This window comes from Halictus rubicundus, chromosome 6 (assembly GCF_050948215.1).
Source record: "Halictus rubicundus isolate RS-2024b chromosome 6, iyHalRubi1_principal, whole genome shotgun sequence".
In the NCBI taxonomy this organism is placed as follows: Eukaryota; Metazoa; Arthropoda; class Insecta; order Hymenoptera; family Halictidae; genus Halictus; species Halictus rubicundus.
In genome coordinates, this window is record NC_135154.1 from 874,678 (window position 1) to 893,063 (window position 18,386).

The 18,386-nt window shown below is 34.1% G+C and overlaps 1 protein-coding gene across 1 annotated transcript in view; it reads left to right on the top strand.

Moving 5' to 3' along the window:
- Positions 1 to 12,129, top strand: part of C15 (homeobox protein C15) — a 118,087-nt gene extending 105,958 nt beyond the window's left edge. Inside the window, exon 3 of the mRNA XM_076789402.1 lies at positions 11,652 to 12,129. Coding sequence (XP_076645517.1) covers positions 11,652 to 11,889 — 238 coding nt within the window. The 3' untranslated portion in view covers positions 11,890 to 12,129. The remainder of the gene's footprint in view (positions 1 to 11,651) is intronic.
- The last annotated feature ends 6,257 nt before the right edge of the window (positions 12,130 to 18,386 follow it).

Genomic DNA, 18,386 nt, shown 5'->3' on the forward strand with positions numbered 1-18,386 from the left:
CCACATTACCGAGGAGGTACTATTGGCAACGAGAAGGATTCTTTGCTATCATCTGCAATGGGATCAGCGACGTCCAGCCTTCCGTTCGCCATTTCAGATTTACCCAGCACGTCTAAAGTCTAAACGTACGTGAAAATGTTTTTCCATACCTAAATAAAATATTGGCGTCGAAATTAAAATCTATTTTCCAAATTTATTTTTCAAATTTACTTTCCGAAATTACAATGCGACATAGTGGAATAGGCTCACAGGGGATAAAACTGACAAAAAAAAGTGTCGCTACGCGCAGTTTATACGGTACGCGCCTGAGGTGGTTCGAGAACTAGAACCGTTACGGGAAGCGAGACGCGCGACCGGAACAAGGGGGCATAATCCACGAAAATTGGCCGAAATTTGCTCGGTCTTGCCGATCTCTGATCTAGCCTATAAGTGTCTCAGAAATATCCCTACTACCGCAGAGTATACCCCGTGAGGGGCCCCGGCCTCTCGAGCTTCGCCATCCTTTTCTACATTCGGCAGTGGATCAAAGTATAATATCTTCTAGCTGATAATTGTCCCTGGTCAGACCTGTGTTTTGGACAATTATCGAGTAGACACTGTTAGTAGGAAATATTTTGAAAACATTTATTTAAAACAAATAAAACACCGAATTATTATATGCTAGATTTATTTAACAATATTATGTAATATTATTTATTAATATTAATATTATTTATTAAATAATATTAAAACAGCAATCATTTTATTAAAAGTATTGAATAAAAACGATCAATTTAAGTTCACAAGCGACACATTCTCTAGATTTGTAGAACATATTATTTCAATAAACATTCGTCGAAGTGGCATGTTGACGCGAACTTGTATAGCAAAAAAACCTTTAACTTTTATTAATTCTATTCAAACCAAAATTTTAATCTCGAGAATTATTTTATATCTGTATCTTATAAATCCTGGCTTTAACTGTTATTTCACACTCGGTTCTAGCAAATTATGTTCTTTTTAACGGATGTATAAAAATAGGTTATAAGAGTTGAGAATATTTTTCTAATTAGTATTATTGAAGCAGCAATTACAGTAAACAAACAATTATTTTCTTGGATGGTTATAACATGATGTCATCGTATGATCCAACTTACAGTGAATGATTAAAATAGAAGAATCACCATTTGCACAAGCTGATAATTTTACATTGAAACAATCAATTTTCAAATAAAAATCTAGCTACACTGAATTCTTACCATCTTTGTATAAGGATTTTTTTCATGCATGTTTGCAAATTACAAATGCACATTTAGCAACACAGCAGACAACATTAGTGATCACATGTGTGAAAAATGAATTTTTCTTGCTGTGACTAACAATTTGAACGACCATTGTATGTGCTTTTTCTAAATGAGCATACCAAATTTCTCCGAGGACCCAAAATTCTTTACGTGGTACGATATTGGCAACTTTCATCTATACGGAATTATTTATCTGTGGGTTAAAAAGATTCATGGAATGCCAGAAAAAGCCCACTTGACTAGATAGTTAAAAGTTAAACCTAACCGATAAAAATAAGCACACCCTAAATTTGGAACTAGGAAGCAGATTAAAAAAAACTATTTGGTAGTATGTAAATAGTTTTCGGTCCAAGTCTTTTCGTAGACTAGAGAAACAGGTTGCTCCATACCATAGAAATCGTTTACGGAAATGTCTACTTAGAACTAGAAGAAATTTCGATAAGAATTTCCAGTTGAGCGCGGACCATTAACGCCGTCCGTGAGTCAGTCATTTCGTGGATCCGTAATAAATTTGCTGGAGAATGAGGCTTCAATTTGTCAACTTCAATCATAATGGGCTACCGCGGGTGGTAGCACGGCTCCTCGATGGAGTATAGTCTATACTTATAAATTACTGGCTGTTCGTTTAACTCTTACGTCAATACTCGAAATTTTCTATGACATTCGCTAACATTGCAATCGTTGAACTTCATAGCTTTAGCTCATAATTTCACTATGCACTATAAAAATGTTGCTATTTTTCAACAAGAATACATAAATAATTTTAAAGGAAAATTGAAAGTAGGGGAAGTTTGATCAAGTCGTACCACTGCCTAAATCGTACCTTTCGAATTTTGGACGTAATACCTCAATAACAGCGCTTCTAGCGGCAATAATATGTACACTTTAATCAACCATATTGGTTCACGTGGTGTATATCTGTCACCGACGGCGCAATAACAAATTGTTTCAAAAAGTGAGGTTACTGCTGTTTTCTTATAATTTTTTTTGTATATGCTTGGTAGTTTATACACTAAGTAAATTATTGATAAAGTCATACTCCTTATTACGTAGTGATTCTATAGTATTTAAATAGTTTTTTAGTAAAAACAAAACCCTATTAGCTTCATTCAATGTTTTCTTATGTTCATTTGAAATAAAACTTTTGCTGTATCTTAAGTCGTACCCATATGAGATTCTCAAATTGTACTGGCAGAAGACATCGAAGAAAACATGCTTCAGTGCCTAAAATTTAAGACATGGGTGCATGATGAAAAAAAACAAAGAAATATATTTGTGATGTTTGTACTAATTTAATATGTGACAATGATATGATAAAAATATTTGCATTTAAATAAATTACTTAAGAAATGTTTACCTATTTTTGTATAATTTTATTTTTAGGTGCGACTTAAGGTATATGTGGTACGGCTTAGGTTGGTTTTCCTAAAGGTGGTTTTTTCTAAGCGCGTCTGGACGCAGCGTTTTGCGATCCAAACTCGATTCATCGAAACTCCCTGCTGTGCGTCTGGACGCACAAGTTTGCGTTTGTACGATGCGATTTGGTATGTCTGTCCTTCTTTTTCGCTTGAGAAGGAAGATGAAAGAGGATCGTCCGAACGCAAAAACATGCATCGGTCGATTTGCTGTAGGCGCTCGACGCGCACGTTTTCGTTTATACCTACGCTTTGACACCTCCGAATGGTGCCCCAGACACAGAAGCACGCGTTTTGCGACCCACTGCTTCAGAATACTCTTTGGACTACTGTTTCGGATTTTGTTTAAATTTGAATACGTTGTAATCTGTACTTATATGTAAACATATCTCAAAGGATTTTTCAAAATCTTGAACACTGTTGGTTTTACAGACGTGTAAAATAAAGTGTCAACATTTTTTCCATTCAACTATGATGACTGAACTAACAAACCGATGATAATGAGTTCTTACGAAAATTACCTTCACAAAACAATTTATATCACGGTTATCATTAAAAATAGAAACATGTTTGATATTTGAATCGTCATCGAGACAGACTATTCTTTTTAAATAATTTATCAAAAGTATTAAAAATATGAAAACATTTTTCTAGAAAAATTTTGACAAATTTTGGTAAAATGTGATCCCACTCCTGTTTCTCTGTGTAAAAAATTTCGGCCAGCCACGATCACTCTTGGCCGCAATTTAAGTTTAAATATCAATTTTCAGAATTTCCAAGAATGAATCATGCGGAAGTTACGGTTATTTGATGTTTTAGGTGAAATTTTTAAAGGATATATCATAAATGATAAAGAAAAATGTGAAATGCATATGATTTATTAATTATTTAAATAAAAAAAATTTAATAACAATTTTTTTAGGTTGCTTAAATTATTTTAATAGCGCTCATTGAACCACTGTCAGAAAAATGCCTGTGGCGTTTTTGCGACAGTGGTTCAGTGAATGAAAACTTTCTTTATTTAACATAAAAAATGGTTATGAAATATTTTTTTATACATATTAATTTCATATTTTTCTGTAAGATGTATCCCTCAAAAATTTCACCTAAAACATCAAATAACCGTAACTTTCGCGTGATTCATTCTTGGAAATTCTGAAAGGTGATATTTAAACTTATATCACGGCCGACAGTGGTCGAAGCCGGCCGAGATTTTTTACACAAAGTTAGTTCAATAGTCCACCTGGCCAAAACGATCAGTGCCAGACCAAAGTCCCTTAACAGATTTTAGATATGCTTCCGTAAAGAAAAAATGAGCGAAAAACAAAGATATCCGATTAGTCTATATTACTTAATGTTGACTTAATGTGACAAATTTTTGAATAATTATTTTTGGCTGTTAATACTTCAAGCTATATGTAATAATATCTCCGTAAAAATTTTTTTTTAATCGGACTTTGGCTCACTATTTCACAATACAAAAATCATTTTTTTTTATAAAAATCGAAAATTTGTAAAGTAGATTTTGTGCCGCCTCGGAACCACTGTGTGGCATCCGGCGATTCAGATAATTGTACCGACCGATCGGCCGCTATTCACCGATAGGCTTGGAAAGACCAATGTCCCTTGTACTATGCATGGTATTAATTAAGTTGTAAAATATATTAGCCGGCGAAAAAATCCGTTATTTTCGAAGAATTTAGTACACACGGCTGAGGGATCGAAACTAACCCCAAAAAAGTGGTCTCAAGATGGACTGAGTCCAGGGGTGGTCGCGCACCTAGCGAACCTACCTGTGTCCTGTGTCGTATCTAATGGTTTATGACACTCTAATAATCGCTATTGCATTGAAAGCCAAACCCTGCAAGCACACACGTTTACAACTTCCAGAGACTATTTTAGAGTATTCAATCTAAAAAATTCTCTAAATGTTTTTCCACCATTCAGTAAATAGTCTCCTATTAATATGTTGCAATAACCCTCTTCATTTCGGTTTTTATATATTTTTTCTATTGGTGTTTGTCGTTTTTTCATAAAAATTCTTTTGCCTTGATGACCCTTTGTAACTACACAACATAGAAGAAACCCATATACGTATACGAAACTTGCAAGGGTTTACGGGGGCTCAAACTTATTATTTTAAAAAATGTTTAAACCAATACATTTTTATTACTTAAACGATTGTTCAAACCAATTGTGGCATCCTGATAGGCCGATGAGTGAGTGAGTGAGTGAGAGAGAGAGAGAGGGGAGAGAAATATCAGATCGGTTGTAGCCGCTAGAAAGTAAAGACAAGACTTCACACACACGCACCTTGTACTCACGTTATACTTTATTTCAATAAACTTTATTACTACTTTTACGAAAATAGCAGTGTCGTGCAGCTAACACAATACATTTTTATTACTTAAATGATTGTTTAAACAAACACGTTTTTATTACTTAAATAATAATCGTCACGTTTAATATTCGTACTCTGCTGTATATTAAGTTATTAAGACAATTTTATAAGGAACTCTTTAGATTATGTACAGATACACGTACACATGCATTTGTCTGTCTACTGTTCTGAATTACTGACTCTGTAGAAAATGCAAGAATCAAAGACATCGATGATTTAAATTATCTGGAAAAGTATTAAACAAGTAACAAGTTAACCATTTACAATATTATTTTAAGACATTAAAATTGAAACAATGAATTAAAAAATTATTACTAAAAATATATATTTATTACGATAATTATCAGTGGATAGGCATAATTTTTTAATGAATTTTACTGCAAATTTCATCCTGATATCTCTTATGGTTCAACAGTTACTGTAAAATGTCACGAAATTTCTCGACCCAGGACAGTGTCCGACCGTCCAAGGCTGTATATCGCGATCCAGCGTTCGTTTCAGATAATTTTAATTTCGTCAATTTTAAAATGTTCATCTTTTTAAAAACAGGTCTCTAAAGTGGACACTTGGGGCTATATCCTCATTTCTTTAAAATTTTTCAAAAGTTCCCTTCTATGAAAAGATTGCATTTGTTTAAAACAACGCACACCTTCAGCCAAAAGAAAGTAACACAGTTTCGTTCTTCTACTCTCGGAATCGGCAGGGATGGTCGTCTGACATTGCACATATATATATATTTGTGGCCGCTTCGACAGCGGCGAACGTAGATAGAAAAGGACAGCATGCAAACACGGCCGCGCGGCGGCGCGCAGTGATGCCAAGGCGGCAAAAAATCCATTGTATAAATTTTCGATTTTTATAAAAAAAAATTATTTTTGTATAGCCTAATAGTGCGTGCATGATGTGCCAAAGTCAGATTTTTGAAAAAAAAATTTTTTACGGAGATATACGCATGGTAAATAACCATTTCCTCGCTCCTGGGAATTCATCAGTTTTCAGTGCGATAGTTATATAATTACTCCGTCTATAATTGAATACTTAGGGGTCAACAAGTCATATGGGTTATTGCAAATAGTTTCAACTATTAACTGGCAAAAAAAATTTTCCAAAAAAAGTTGTTTACCATTAAGTAATATGGACTAACCTGAAGCCCCTTTGTATTACGCTCATTTTTTATTTATGGAGGAATACAAAAAATCCTTTGAATAGCTTCGATCTGGAACTAATCGTTTTGGCAAGTTATAATATTGATCTAGTTTTGTGCAAAAAATCATGAGACACTTCGAGATCCTTTCGCCGTAATTTAAGTTTAAATATCAACTTTCGGAATTTCCGAGAATGAATCGCGCGGATGTCACGATTATTTGATGTTTCAGGTGAAATTTTTAAGGGATACATATCAGATAATAAAAAAAATGTGACATTCATACATATAAAAAAATATTCAATAACAATTTTTTATGTTAAATAAACAAAGATTTCGTTCACTGGACCAGTGTCGCAAAAATGCAACAGGTATTTTTTGGTAGTGCTCCAATGAACGCTATACAAATAATTTATGTAAGATAAAAAAATTGTTATTAAATATTTTTTTATACATAAAAATTAATAAATCAGATGCACTTCACATTTTTCTTTATTATTTAGAAATATTCCTAAAAAATTTCACAAAAAAGCATCTCGAAGTATCTCATGTTTTTTTGCACAAAGTTAGATCAATATTACACCTTGCCAAAACAATTAGTTCCAGACCAAAATCTATTAAAGAATTTGTTGTGTGCTTTCATAAATAAAAAATGGACAGAAAACAGAGATTTTCGATTAGCCTATATTACTTAATGTTAACAACTTTTTGCAAAAATTTTTTTTTGCCAAACAAGCGTTGTACCTGTGGCAATCTCTCCACAAATTTTCAAACAAATTCGTTGGATAGTTTCGTATTTACAGATTTTTTGCCGCTTTTTGGCCATTTGGCACCACTGTGCGGCGTAGCAAAAGTGCAGTACAACTCGATGATATTATTATCCGATTTGTACCGTGTTTGGGCTTATTTTGTTTGGGAAAACATTTTCAATCGATAGGTAATGATATCATTATGATAACGTTAATGAGAAATAATATTAGATTTAGTTGGTAAACGCCAATACGCTGCTCATTACAATGTTGCCTCTGATACTGAATCACGACCATATGAAGCATCGCGTCGTGTGCCGCCTGGAGACAACAACGTAAGCGTTTCACCATCACTTATTAATAACAACAAAATGTTTGTTACAATTCATAATTCTGCCATGGGAACATTATTAATCGACTGCAAATAGTTCTTTGGAATCAACGAATTTTATTTCACTAGCTGACCGTTCCATGTAGATAGAGTCTGCTACCGTACCAGAGCATGTTCTACAAAGTCGGTAATTCAGAACCGTAGACAGAAAAATGCATTGCATGCAATGTCTGTACATGTATCTGTACATAATTTAAAGAGTTCTTTATAAAATTGTCTTAATAACTTAATATCCAGAAGAGTACCGATGGTGAAACCCAATGACATTTCCTTTTATTATAAATACTTTTACTCACTGCAAAACGTGACGTAAATTGTTTAAATAATAAAAATGTGTTTTGAAGAGAGGTGTTAATAAGAAGGGGGCTCGTAGTCCTTCGTTTGGAACGTGTTGTAAAAGGAGACCGACACCGTGCGACATAGCGATGCGGGATCCTTTGATCGTTGGAACACGTGCGGCCGATCGTTGCTCAGATGTTTCGGCCGGCCGAGCGTCGCGCGAGGCGTCTTCGGATGGCAGTCTTTCGACAGTCGTCATAGGGTCGTGCTCTGACTCCCGTGACAGAGTGGTTGATATTCTTGTCAATCATTAATTATTCTCAGTTCAGAAAATAAAAGTTCAATATTATTCTACAGTCCTTCCTACAGTTTGTTTAAACAATCCTTTAAGTAATAAAAATGTACTGGTTTAAACATTTAAATAATAAAAATGTATTTGTTTAAACAACCTTTTAAGTAATAAAAATGTATTGGTTTAAATATTTGTTTCAATAATACAATTTTATTTGTTTAAACAATCGGTTAAGTAATAAAAATGTATCGGTTTAAAGATTTGTTTAAATAATAAATAACAAATCATTTGTTTAAACAGTCGTTTAAATAATAGACATTTAGGTGCTTAAACATCTGTTTAAATAATAAAAATTAATTTGTGTAAACAATCGTTTCAGCAATAAAAAGTGTTCGATTATTAATGGTAGTCACTATACCGTGGTACGTATTTATAAATACGTATACGAATTACGATTTGGCAACGTCGGATAAAAAGGTCGGTTATTCGACATCGAAATAAATTACGAATAAACGATACATGTGATTTTCATCTATGCCAAATACTCGTTAAGAATAAAAGCGTCAAATAAATCGTATGGCCAAATCGAGCTTCGAATAACGAATAAAAATAACCGATAAATCTCGCGCAACATCTGGATTCGAATAAGCCTCATGATTTTGTATTTATTCGACAACTAAAATCAGACGGATACTCGGCGTCGCCGAGCAACTACAAATGAATCCGTAAGATAAATCGTGGCGTTGTATTCAACTCTCGAATAAGTCTCGAAGATAACCAGAAAATCATCCGAGAGGCAGGTCGAATAAACTCTGCAAACCAGACGCTCGACGAATAAAGACACAGATAAATTCTCGCGCTTCATCCGACTTCGAATAAAAGTCAAAAATACAGAGTATCTTTATCTGAAAGTTATTTGAATAATTTTTTATTTAGATACTGTCCATCTCTGCTTAGGAAAACTTATGTAGTAAAGGAAAACCAGACGCCAGACGCAGACGCATGGGATCGCGTCTGACGGATCGCAAAATGCTGCGACCAGGCGCGCTTCAGAGATCCGTATCCTTAGTCGTACCAATTCTAATTTTTTGTATATGTACTAATAATTACTATTTTCATTAATATTTTTTGTTTTTGATGTTAGAGTTTCAGTTGATACAAAAACTTTTGACATAAGTTGTATTTCTTTCAATTTATGGTAATTTTGCCTTACGGGGTACAATTGAACCAACTCTACCCTACGTAGTACTGATATCCAGGTATTGATAGAACTCGACTAAACCCGAGTTTGTCGAAGACTTAAACTCGATACAGAAAATTTGGGAAAAATTTTAATGAATGTTAGTACACTGTCCAATATAATAAAAACTAGTGGATTCCACTTTTTAAATTAAGCCATGAAAGATATCTATGTAGAGATCAGTCTAAACATATGTAGCTAATTAAAATATTTAAAAAAAATGTAAAAATAAAAAATAAAATGCTCCATAAAAAATGTAAAAATACTCCAAACATAATGTAAGGTTATCGAAATAGTGCTGACAGAGATTAAAGGTACCTAATTGTAATTACTGGACTGTGGCTATTTATACAAACACCTAATTTCATACTTAATTTTATGAAATTTTATGAAATTTTTTAGTGCTTAAAGACCCGCAGTTTATTAATTACTTACATTTTTCAAATCGTCGAGTGCCCACACCTAATATTTAATACAGACTGCGGATCATTATGCAACACAAAAATTGTCTGTACCAATTGCAGAGACAGGAGCCAAACAGAAATGTCTTTCTTTAAATATAAATATTATGTATTGAATATTAATATTAAGTATTGAAAGAAATGTTATACAATAAAAATATATTTGCTTTTCTCTCCTATGAAATTATCAAAGGCAAAAAAGTTCTGGTTATTGTAGCCACGAAGAAGATAATTTTGGTAGGCTAAAGATATACTCTTAAATTCCATAACTTTTTCTACTATCTGAAATTCCATGTTTTCGTCATGAACGCACAAAATTTAATTATCAGATACGTATATGCATGCAACCATCCTGTAAATGCACATTGTACTCGAAGTCGACCAATAGGAGACCTTCCCTGTTAGGGCTAGAAAACAGACACCCTCGAGCCTCCCCTTAAAGACGGACCCTCGTGCCACCGACGAATCAAATTAACTTTATTACGCTTGTCTTCTGTTTTCCGCCACTCCAACAACCGCCACGCTCTTTTCACCCTCAGCTTCTCCCGTTCAATGTCTCCGGTCGCTGGCTCCGCCATTTTCTCGTTCTTTGCTCTTCAACCAAACCGAGCTTACCTACAAGAGTTCTTTCTTTTATAACTTCGCTGTTAGTACTTCGATTACTGGATTGCAAGACTCTATATACATATAGAGTCTGTATATATATATATATTCATATATATCTCTTCTCTGTATATATTGAGTTGGTACGAAAATTCGTAGCGTTTTAAATTAAAATTCAGAGGCAACATTAATATTCATAAATTTATTCAATAACATATTTTCCATTCTGTTTTATTATTTTTTTCTATTTTTAACTTATAAATATCTTAATTTTATCTCCGAATTTTAGCTTAAAAACAACTACAAACTTCCGTTCTAGCCCAATAAATCTATATTTTTATTAAAGAATTGTTTGAAAACATTTATGAAAAGGGGTCCCATAAAAGTTAGTATTTCAATTGTGAGTCATCTGCACAAAGATTAAATAAATAATTAAAAAATCAATATTAATAAATCCCTGCATTTTAACTATAAGAATTATTCAATACTGTTATAGTACTACCCGTTAACACTGGAATAATCGCACAAAATGCCAGATTTCAAACTCTTTATTTTACACCTGTTGAGATTGTAAAGATATTTTTTGAAACACTTGCTGGATACACTTATTTATATAAATATCTCCATAAAATGCAAAAATAATGCTTTCAGAGCTCGGTTGTTCGAGTGTTAAATATCATTCAGTACTTGTTACAAAGATCGACGGTTCTTTTAATATCAACAAACAAAATATCTGTTCCGTTGCTAATGACTGGAAGACACACTGCAATTGCTATTTAATCCACATATGACAATGTGCAAATTGTTACCATCAACTAGCAATAGTTAAGTAACTAGATGTATCATAAACGGGAAGATTAATGTATATTTACAAAATAAAATGATTTTGAAATAAATAATTGCTGGTCTTATCAACACTTTTTTCGACAATGCACGAGTATCAAGCGAGTCAATTTTTTACAATTTTCACGTGCAAGGGTTGAAGTTTGAAAATCTGAGATCACCCAACTAGATTCTTTAAGGGAGTACAATAGTGCAGTGTTTACTCGATATATGTCCCAAACACGGATCTAGCCACGGACATATATCGGCCAGGAGCTCTTTGAACCACGCGACCTTACATTCCTCGGCGACCGAGGTGTCTTGAGCTTCTTGGCCCTTCACGGGGTATACCCCGAGGCAGTAGGAATAGTTTTGGGACTTTTATCGGCTAGATGTTTTGAACATATATAGAGTATACTAAAGCTAAAAATCAATGATTGCCATTCCTCCCTGCTTTGTGACACTGCTCCCATCTTTTTGCATATTACCCAACCAATAACACACCTGCGTATCTATACGTACATTTCGAATGAGATCACTCGATCATCTTCAGTTCCCACGTCTGTTTCAGGAGACAAACCGCGGAAGAAAGAGAAGCCGAGAGGCAGGCGGCGAATCGCTTGATGTTGTCCCTGCAAGCAGAGGCGCTTGGAAAAGTAGCCTATCCAACGACGGTGCCCAGCCATCCAGCAGGGACCACTGTCCCCAGTTTGGACAGGCAGCAAACACCAGCGGCTCTGTCCCACCCCGTGGGCCAATGGGCCTCGCCGTATGGCCCACCGCAACCCTTGGCCGAACCAATTTGCTGAATCCCGACAATTCGCGTGAATCGAACGAAAAAAAGACGCTGGATGAAATCGAGGCACCAATCACGTCAGCTTTGTATTCGATCGACAGGAATATTGTTGCAATTCTGACAGACAACGCTGAAACAACCAGACAGAAACCTTCCTACACGATCGCGTGTATAAATTACGCTAATTTTCCGTCATTCTTACACTTGATTTTTGACATATGGAATTTGTTTGACCTTTCATTTGTGTTGACCGATTATTAATATGTGCATCTACAATTTGCAAATATTTTGTTGTGCACACCCTATGCTATTTATATATATATCCACACTCTGCTTCTTCTGGTATATTCTAATAAATTATCATCTTTGATTCATTTTTTTATTTAATTCCGGTTGGATGACTGTTAATTTCATAATGTTTTATTTTCTTTTATTTCAATCTTGTTTGAAAATATTCTGACACGTCTGAAATTTTCGAAAATGTTGCATTTTTTCGAGAAAATTCTAACCTAAGCAACAAATGGTAACTACTACACTGCGAATCTTAGCGCAAAATACAAATTTTCTTTGTTAATTGAAAAAGCAGTTTAATTACTACTTTTTCTAATTTGAATTATTAAAAAAATAATAAGACCATATTTTTGTATTCCTCTGAAGTTTTCACTATAAGTATTCTGATTTGCGTAAAATCCGCGGTCTTATAAAATTGTATCATCTTCTAATATTCGTTGATCAAAGAGGGTTGAGCTAAGAGGGTCAATTTTTATTAGAACTGAAGGATACCGAAGAATTAAAGGAGATACTCGTTTTGATACATTTCATATTTTCGGTTTTGATTTCGTTTAGTAAATTAATTTGTTTTCATTCGATTTTCTCGGGAAAATCTTTAATCGACATGTTGAAATTTGAGATGACGAATGAAACATAATTGGATGAATTTAAATCAAATTATGTGTGATCAAAAAAATTAGGAAAGAACGGGCGACGAATTAATTTGTACACCTAATATTTTCGACTGACGTACCCCCTTGAACGTAAATACATACAGGGTGAATCAGTTAAGTGTGCCTGCTAAATTACATATTGTAAACTAGTTGGTATATGAATTATTTACGTTAAAAATCATTTATACAGAATATCTCAGTATTAGTTTTTCATCACGTGTACCTTTGTGGTTTTTTTATTCAGGATTCAATTCTTTTGAGAAGATTACAATTTACCCTTCACAGTAAAGAAACTCAAGATGACCTTCATATCTCGATAAAAAAACAAAATAGTAGAAAAAGAAATTACATTGTATGCTACTCTTGAAACCATATCACTTTCTTTTAAACCATCTTTCGCAAATACCAAATAGTTTACATATACCTTAGGTGGCACACTTACAATTAGCTGAATCGCCCTGTATACATTGTGTCCCAAAAATGTTGTACTTCCATGAAAGGCGTGATTGCCGAAGTTATTTGAAGAACCTTTTTCCTTTGCGAAAATGTTCTCCGCAGCTTCGTTAAGTAGTTATTAACGAAAAACATGGACCAATCAAAGCGCGGCAACAACGGACCGATCTTCGCTGAGCGTGGTGTTAGCATTGGCTGTGCCGGAATCTGTCCACCGTAGCAACGCTCTGATTGGTCCGTATTTTTCGTTAATAACTCCTTAACAAAGCGGCGGAGAACATTTTCGCAAAGGAAAAAGTTACTTCAAGTGGCTTCGTGAATCATCCTGTTCAAGGAAGTACAACATTTTCGGGAAACTCTGTAGAAAAATATCACGAATGATTCGAAAGCCGTCTACTCGAATGCATAATGAAATTCAAGCACGTTGCGCAATCGGTTGTTGGCCAGGCTGCAAAATGCGCCGCGCATTGTTGACTTTATTGCCTCCATCGGATTGTCAATTAAGCCGGGTTTCCATCATTTTTACACCGGTTTTTCGGTAATCTTGTAAATGGTCTCTATGGATCTCGTAGCGATCGACAGCGATACACGGGAACGCAAACGAACGAATAGGTTCGCGATCTGTTTCCGTTCAACGTATAAACAATTATTCTGCGAGCAAGCAATTACCATTTACAGTTCGAAATAATTGATGCACGATAATTGGCAAAAAAAATCTTGTTCGCTAAACACGTAATGTCGTTAAATCTCCCGAAGGGTTGCAAGTTTATCGTGATATTCGAAGTCACGCAAAACGATCCTAATTGGTCGCATTCAATATTCACGCGGTTGTTGCCGGTGTCCCTAAAGATTACGGCAACAATAGTATTTTTCGTCACGCTATAGAGAACGTATCCCTGAGACCCCACGAGAAAACAGAAATTCGTCTTTTGTACAAAGAAAAGTGAGGTTTGTTGCCGATTGCTGTACGCAAACTCGTGTAGAATTGTATTCGCATAATGTTAAGACTAATTATTCATCTGATTCGAAATAAATTTAAATAAAAACTTCGATCACTTCCTATCTGAAAATAAATTCGTTGTCGAACGGACACCAACATTTCTTGACAAGTGTAACGCGTATATTGAACCGATCGATCGATGCGTAATTAAAAACGGTCATAGACGTTAAATTTATTCTTAAAATTAACGTTAACAATTTTGTATTTCGCGAACGATCGCAAACGTTGAACAACTTCCATTTACATTTAACGAAAATATATTCCTCAATTCTGGTTTTGAATGTTATACGTTCCAATTAACGAGGAAGCATCACGAAATTTTATTAAACTGATAAGCGATTTGATCGTAATCGAAGGAACAACTAGCGTATTTTTGTGTAAAGTAATTTCTATGTTTGGACAGCGAAACCCTGAACTATCGTCGCGACGATTCCGATCATTTTTTTGGTGACTAACATGCAATGATCCTCAACATATGATACTGATCCCGCGGCCACATGCGTTGTCGTTCTGGGTGGTGATGGGCAGCGTCGAATGCTTTTGTAATTGGAATATGAGTAAAATACCGAACACTTCTATTGAATACATAAACCAGTTCACGAATACCTTGGCATTTTGTATTTAATCGTTAGACTGCTGACCTTTATGCAAAATAAAAAATGTTTGTATTGATTGCACGACACTGAAGCGAAGTAAAAATTTCTTTCTTTTTTTAATTATTTTATGAAGCTGAAACTCATATCCTTAAAGCTTAATATATCCACTGTTTTAAATTATACTTACCCGTTTTTGTTATAAACGCTTGAAATCTCGGCTGAGGTTCTGAAAATCAATCAAATCCGAGTGAACTCAAGTTTGGTAAATAGGTTCATTTTGCATCAAAAACATATTTCCCAAAATAATTTTTGGTGACTCGAGACAAATTTTATTTATCATATCAGCATAATTTTTTACCATACCGACGAATTTTGGTTAAGCATAGTTTGAAGACCCGTAGTCTGGATTAAGTTTGGGGCGAGGACAAGTGCGGGGGGAAGGGCTCCGTCCTAAAACACGTGTTCCGGGAATTAAAAAGGGCAGAATTCGCAGCAGTGACTGCCCAATAAGATAGGAAATGATGTTAGTATGATAATAAAATTTTTTCGAGTCGAAATGAACCCATTTACCAAATTTTAGCTCAATCGGATTTGACAGATTTTCGGAACTTTGGCCAAAATCTCTTATAATCATATTATGGAATCGTCGAATACCGAGTGCAATGGTACTTTATATTTTTCAACTGATAAAAATACAAATACTTGTGTTTACAGTATCACAGCTAAGTAAAAAGTAAATTGCTTTCTCCAGCATGATGTGTCCTTTGCAGCCTGCAATTGAAAATAAATATTTCGAGTATCGAGCTTTGAATTTTGGATGAAATATAAGCTCTTAAGTACAAATTAGAGAAATATTACATAATCCATAGCATAATTAAATAGGAAACGCCAAGGTATTCGTCAATTGATGTATGTATTCAATACAAGTACTTTTTAATGACACAACGATCGATAACAATGTATGATAATGTATTTCTTCTCCGAATATTTTTTGAAATGCTTTTTGCCCATCATTGATTCTGGGACTTTCCCCGTCGTAATTATTGATAGCGGAAAGAAGTCCCATGGATCGAACGAAAAAGAGCGTCAGTCGCCACCAAGTCGTCTTAATTAAGCTATTTCTAAGTAACATCAACGTCTTACATCAAAACAGCTAATTTTATCGACATACTTAATTAACCCGTTGCACTCGAAGCCATCGATTCTGGACTCATAATGTCCCCTTAGAGGGGACATCCGAGTGCAAAGGGTTAAGGAAGCGAAAGGTCTGATAGAGAGCTAAAAAGAAACTTCGATAATTACAGAGTGCTTTAGTTTCACGGTTGCCTGTAAGGTTACTTTCGATGAATTGACACACGAAGAACAGATCCGGGGACATTGACAAGAATATTATAACGAAACAGAAGTGACGAAAGTGCATCGAACGAAACGCAAACAGCTGAAAAGGATGTAGCCGAGTAAGAAGGTTAAAAGTGTCCCCAAAACAAATTCAATTTACAATAGGCCATTCGATAGTTTATCCAAAGAAAATACTTTGTGCCAATTTTCAACCCTATGCGTCATCCTGGAGGGGGGGGGGGAATAGTAATTGGGTGAAAATATCAGGTTTTTCCGTAATTTCTCTTATCCTCTTCAATTGGAAATTCTGAAAAAATCAGGAATATTTTAGCTATTACAATGCACATTTATGAATTTTTTCAGAATTTTTAGCTTCGAAACCGAATTAAAAAAAAAAACGTTTTGAAATATGTTGTAGAAGTTATGAGACACTAAGTTTATATTTTTACAGTGTTAGTATCTTGTATGGTTGTTAATATATAATTTTTTCAGATTTTTCAAAGTGCGGCACATAGTTAAAAAAATCAAAAACCTCTATTTTTTACCTTTCCCATGCCCATACAAGGGCATTCCCTTTCCCATGTTCATATGATTCAAATAATTAATTTCTTAGATGGATGTTATATCAAATTCTAAATAATATGAATGTATTTCCATAGAAGAGTTCTTACCCCTTTGCTGCATTAGTCTTCGTTGCTGTCATTACTGATTACGGTTTTTGATTTTTTAACTATGTGCCCCCACTTTGAAAAATCTGAAAAAATTATATGTTAACAACCATACCGAGATGCTATCACTGTAAAAATATAAACATACTATCTCATAACTTCGACAAGAAATCGGCATTTCAAAAGTTTTTTTATTTTTTAAAATTCAGTTTCGAAGCTAAAAATTCTAAAAAAATTCAGAATTTTCAATTGAAGAGGATAAGAGTCGATATATAGGGATGAAAATTAGCACAAAGTATTTTCTTTGAATAAGCTATCGAATGGCCTATTGCAAATTCCATTTGGTTTGGGGGTACTTTCGATCTCCTTACCTGGCTACACCCTTTTATCCGTTCCCAGTTCCGCGATCGTACTTCCTTAATTTCTATTAGAGAGATGTGAAGCAGTCTGTTTACATGCTGAAATTACATTGGAACGTGTTGCTGAAAGTAGAAATGCGATACACCACTATTGAATGATGTGAAAAATGATTTCTGTCTCCTTGGATTTTACAATAAATTGTTTTCTAGCGATTTCAATTGCTATCAACTGTCCCTCAAAAAATGATTCTAAAAAGTTTCGCAAATTATAGAACACATATTGTTGATAGATTGCGGATGTTCAAAATGTAAAAATTTATTAGGTCAAACATAAAGTAATAACTAAACTGCAGACCTTCGTGCAAATTCAAATTTTAATGAAAAATTAACAAAACTAGACTTTATCATACATTTGTTTAGTTGCAGCAAAGTACGAAAATTATTAAAGTTCGTACAAATTTTTATTTTAGTAGGGTTTGTTAAATTGTAACTACACAGTAATAGTAAACTAACACAGTATCACACAGTGATACTAATAGTCTCCATTACTTTATTATGTCACCGTAGAATATTTTCTTGAAAAGGAAATTTAATTTTATATTGTTTTATAATAAAATATTATCATTGAAATGAATATATACTGCTTAGAAAATTGAATCACTTAACTGTCGCAGAGGGGGATTATTTTTTATCAGATCTTTTAAACATATCTCTATATAATCTTTGATTACAAAAAAAAATTATAACATACGCTGAAGTTTCAACATGGTGTACAACATTTTTATACATTCCTTAGTGGACTTTGACATTTTTATTTTTACTGTTGTTTTGAATCTTCATTCGTACTATTTTCAATTTCATTCTTGCAAGAACAAGACTCCAAATAAATGGAAGGATTGTCTTGGATTATAAAGAAAGTTTGTTAAATTGCAAAATCGATAAGAAATATGTGAAAAACATATTTTTCATTAGAGGACTTACTAACAATAAAGATTTAGTCTAACACTATAGATAGGTAATTGTTCTATTATCCGAGCTCTCATGCTCCATGTTCCTCCCATTAGTTTGTACAGTCGAGGTTCCGCTATATCACGAATTAAAGAAGTAAATATGATTCAAACCTTATCGTGTTTAGTGTCGTTTCAACCAGAA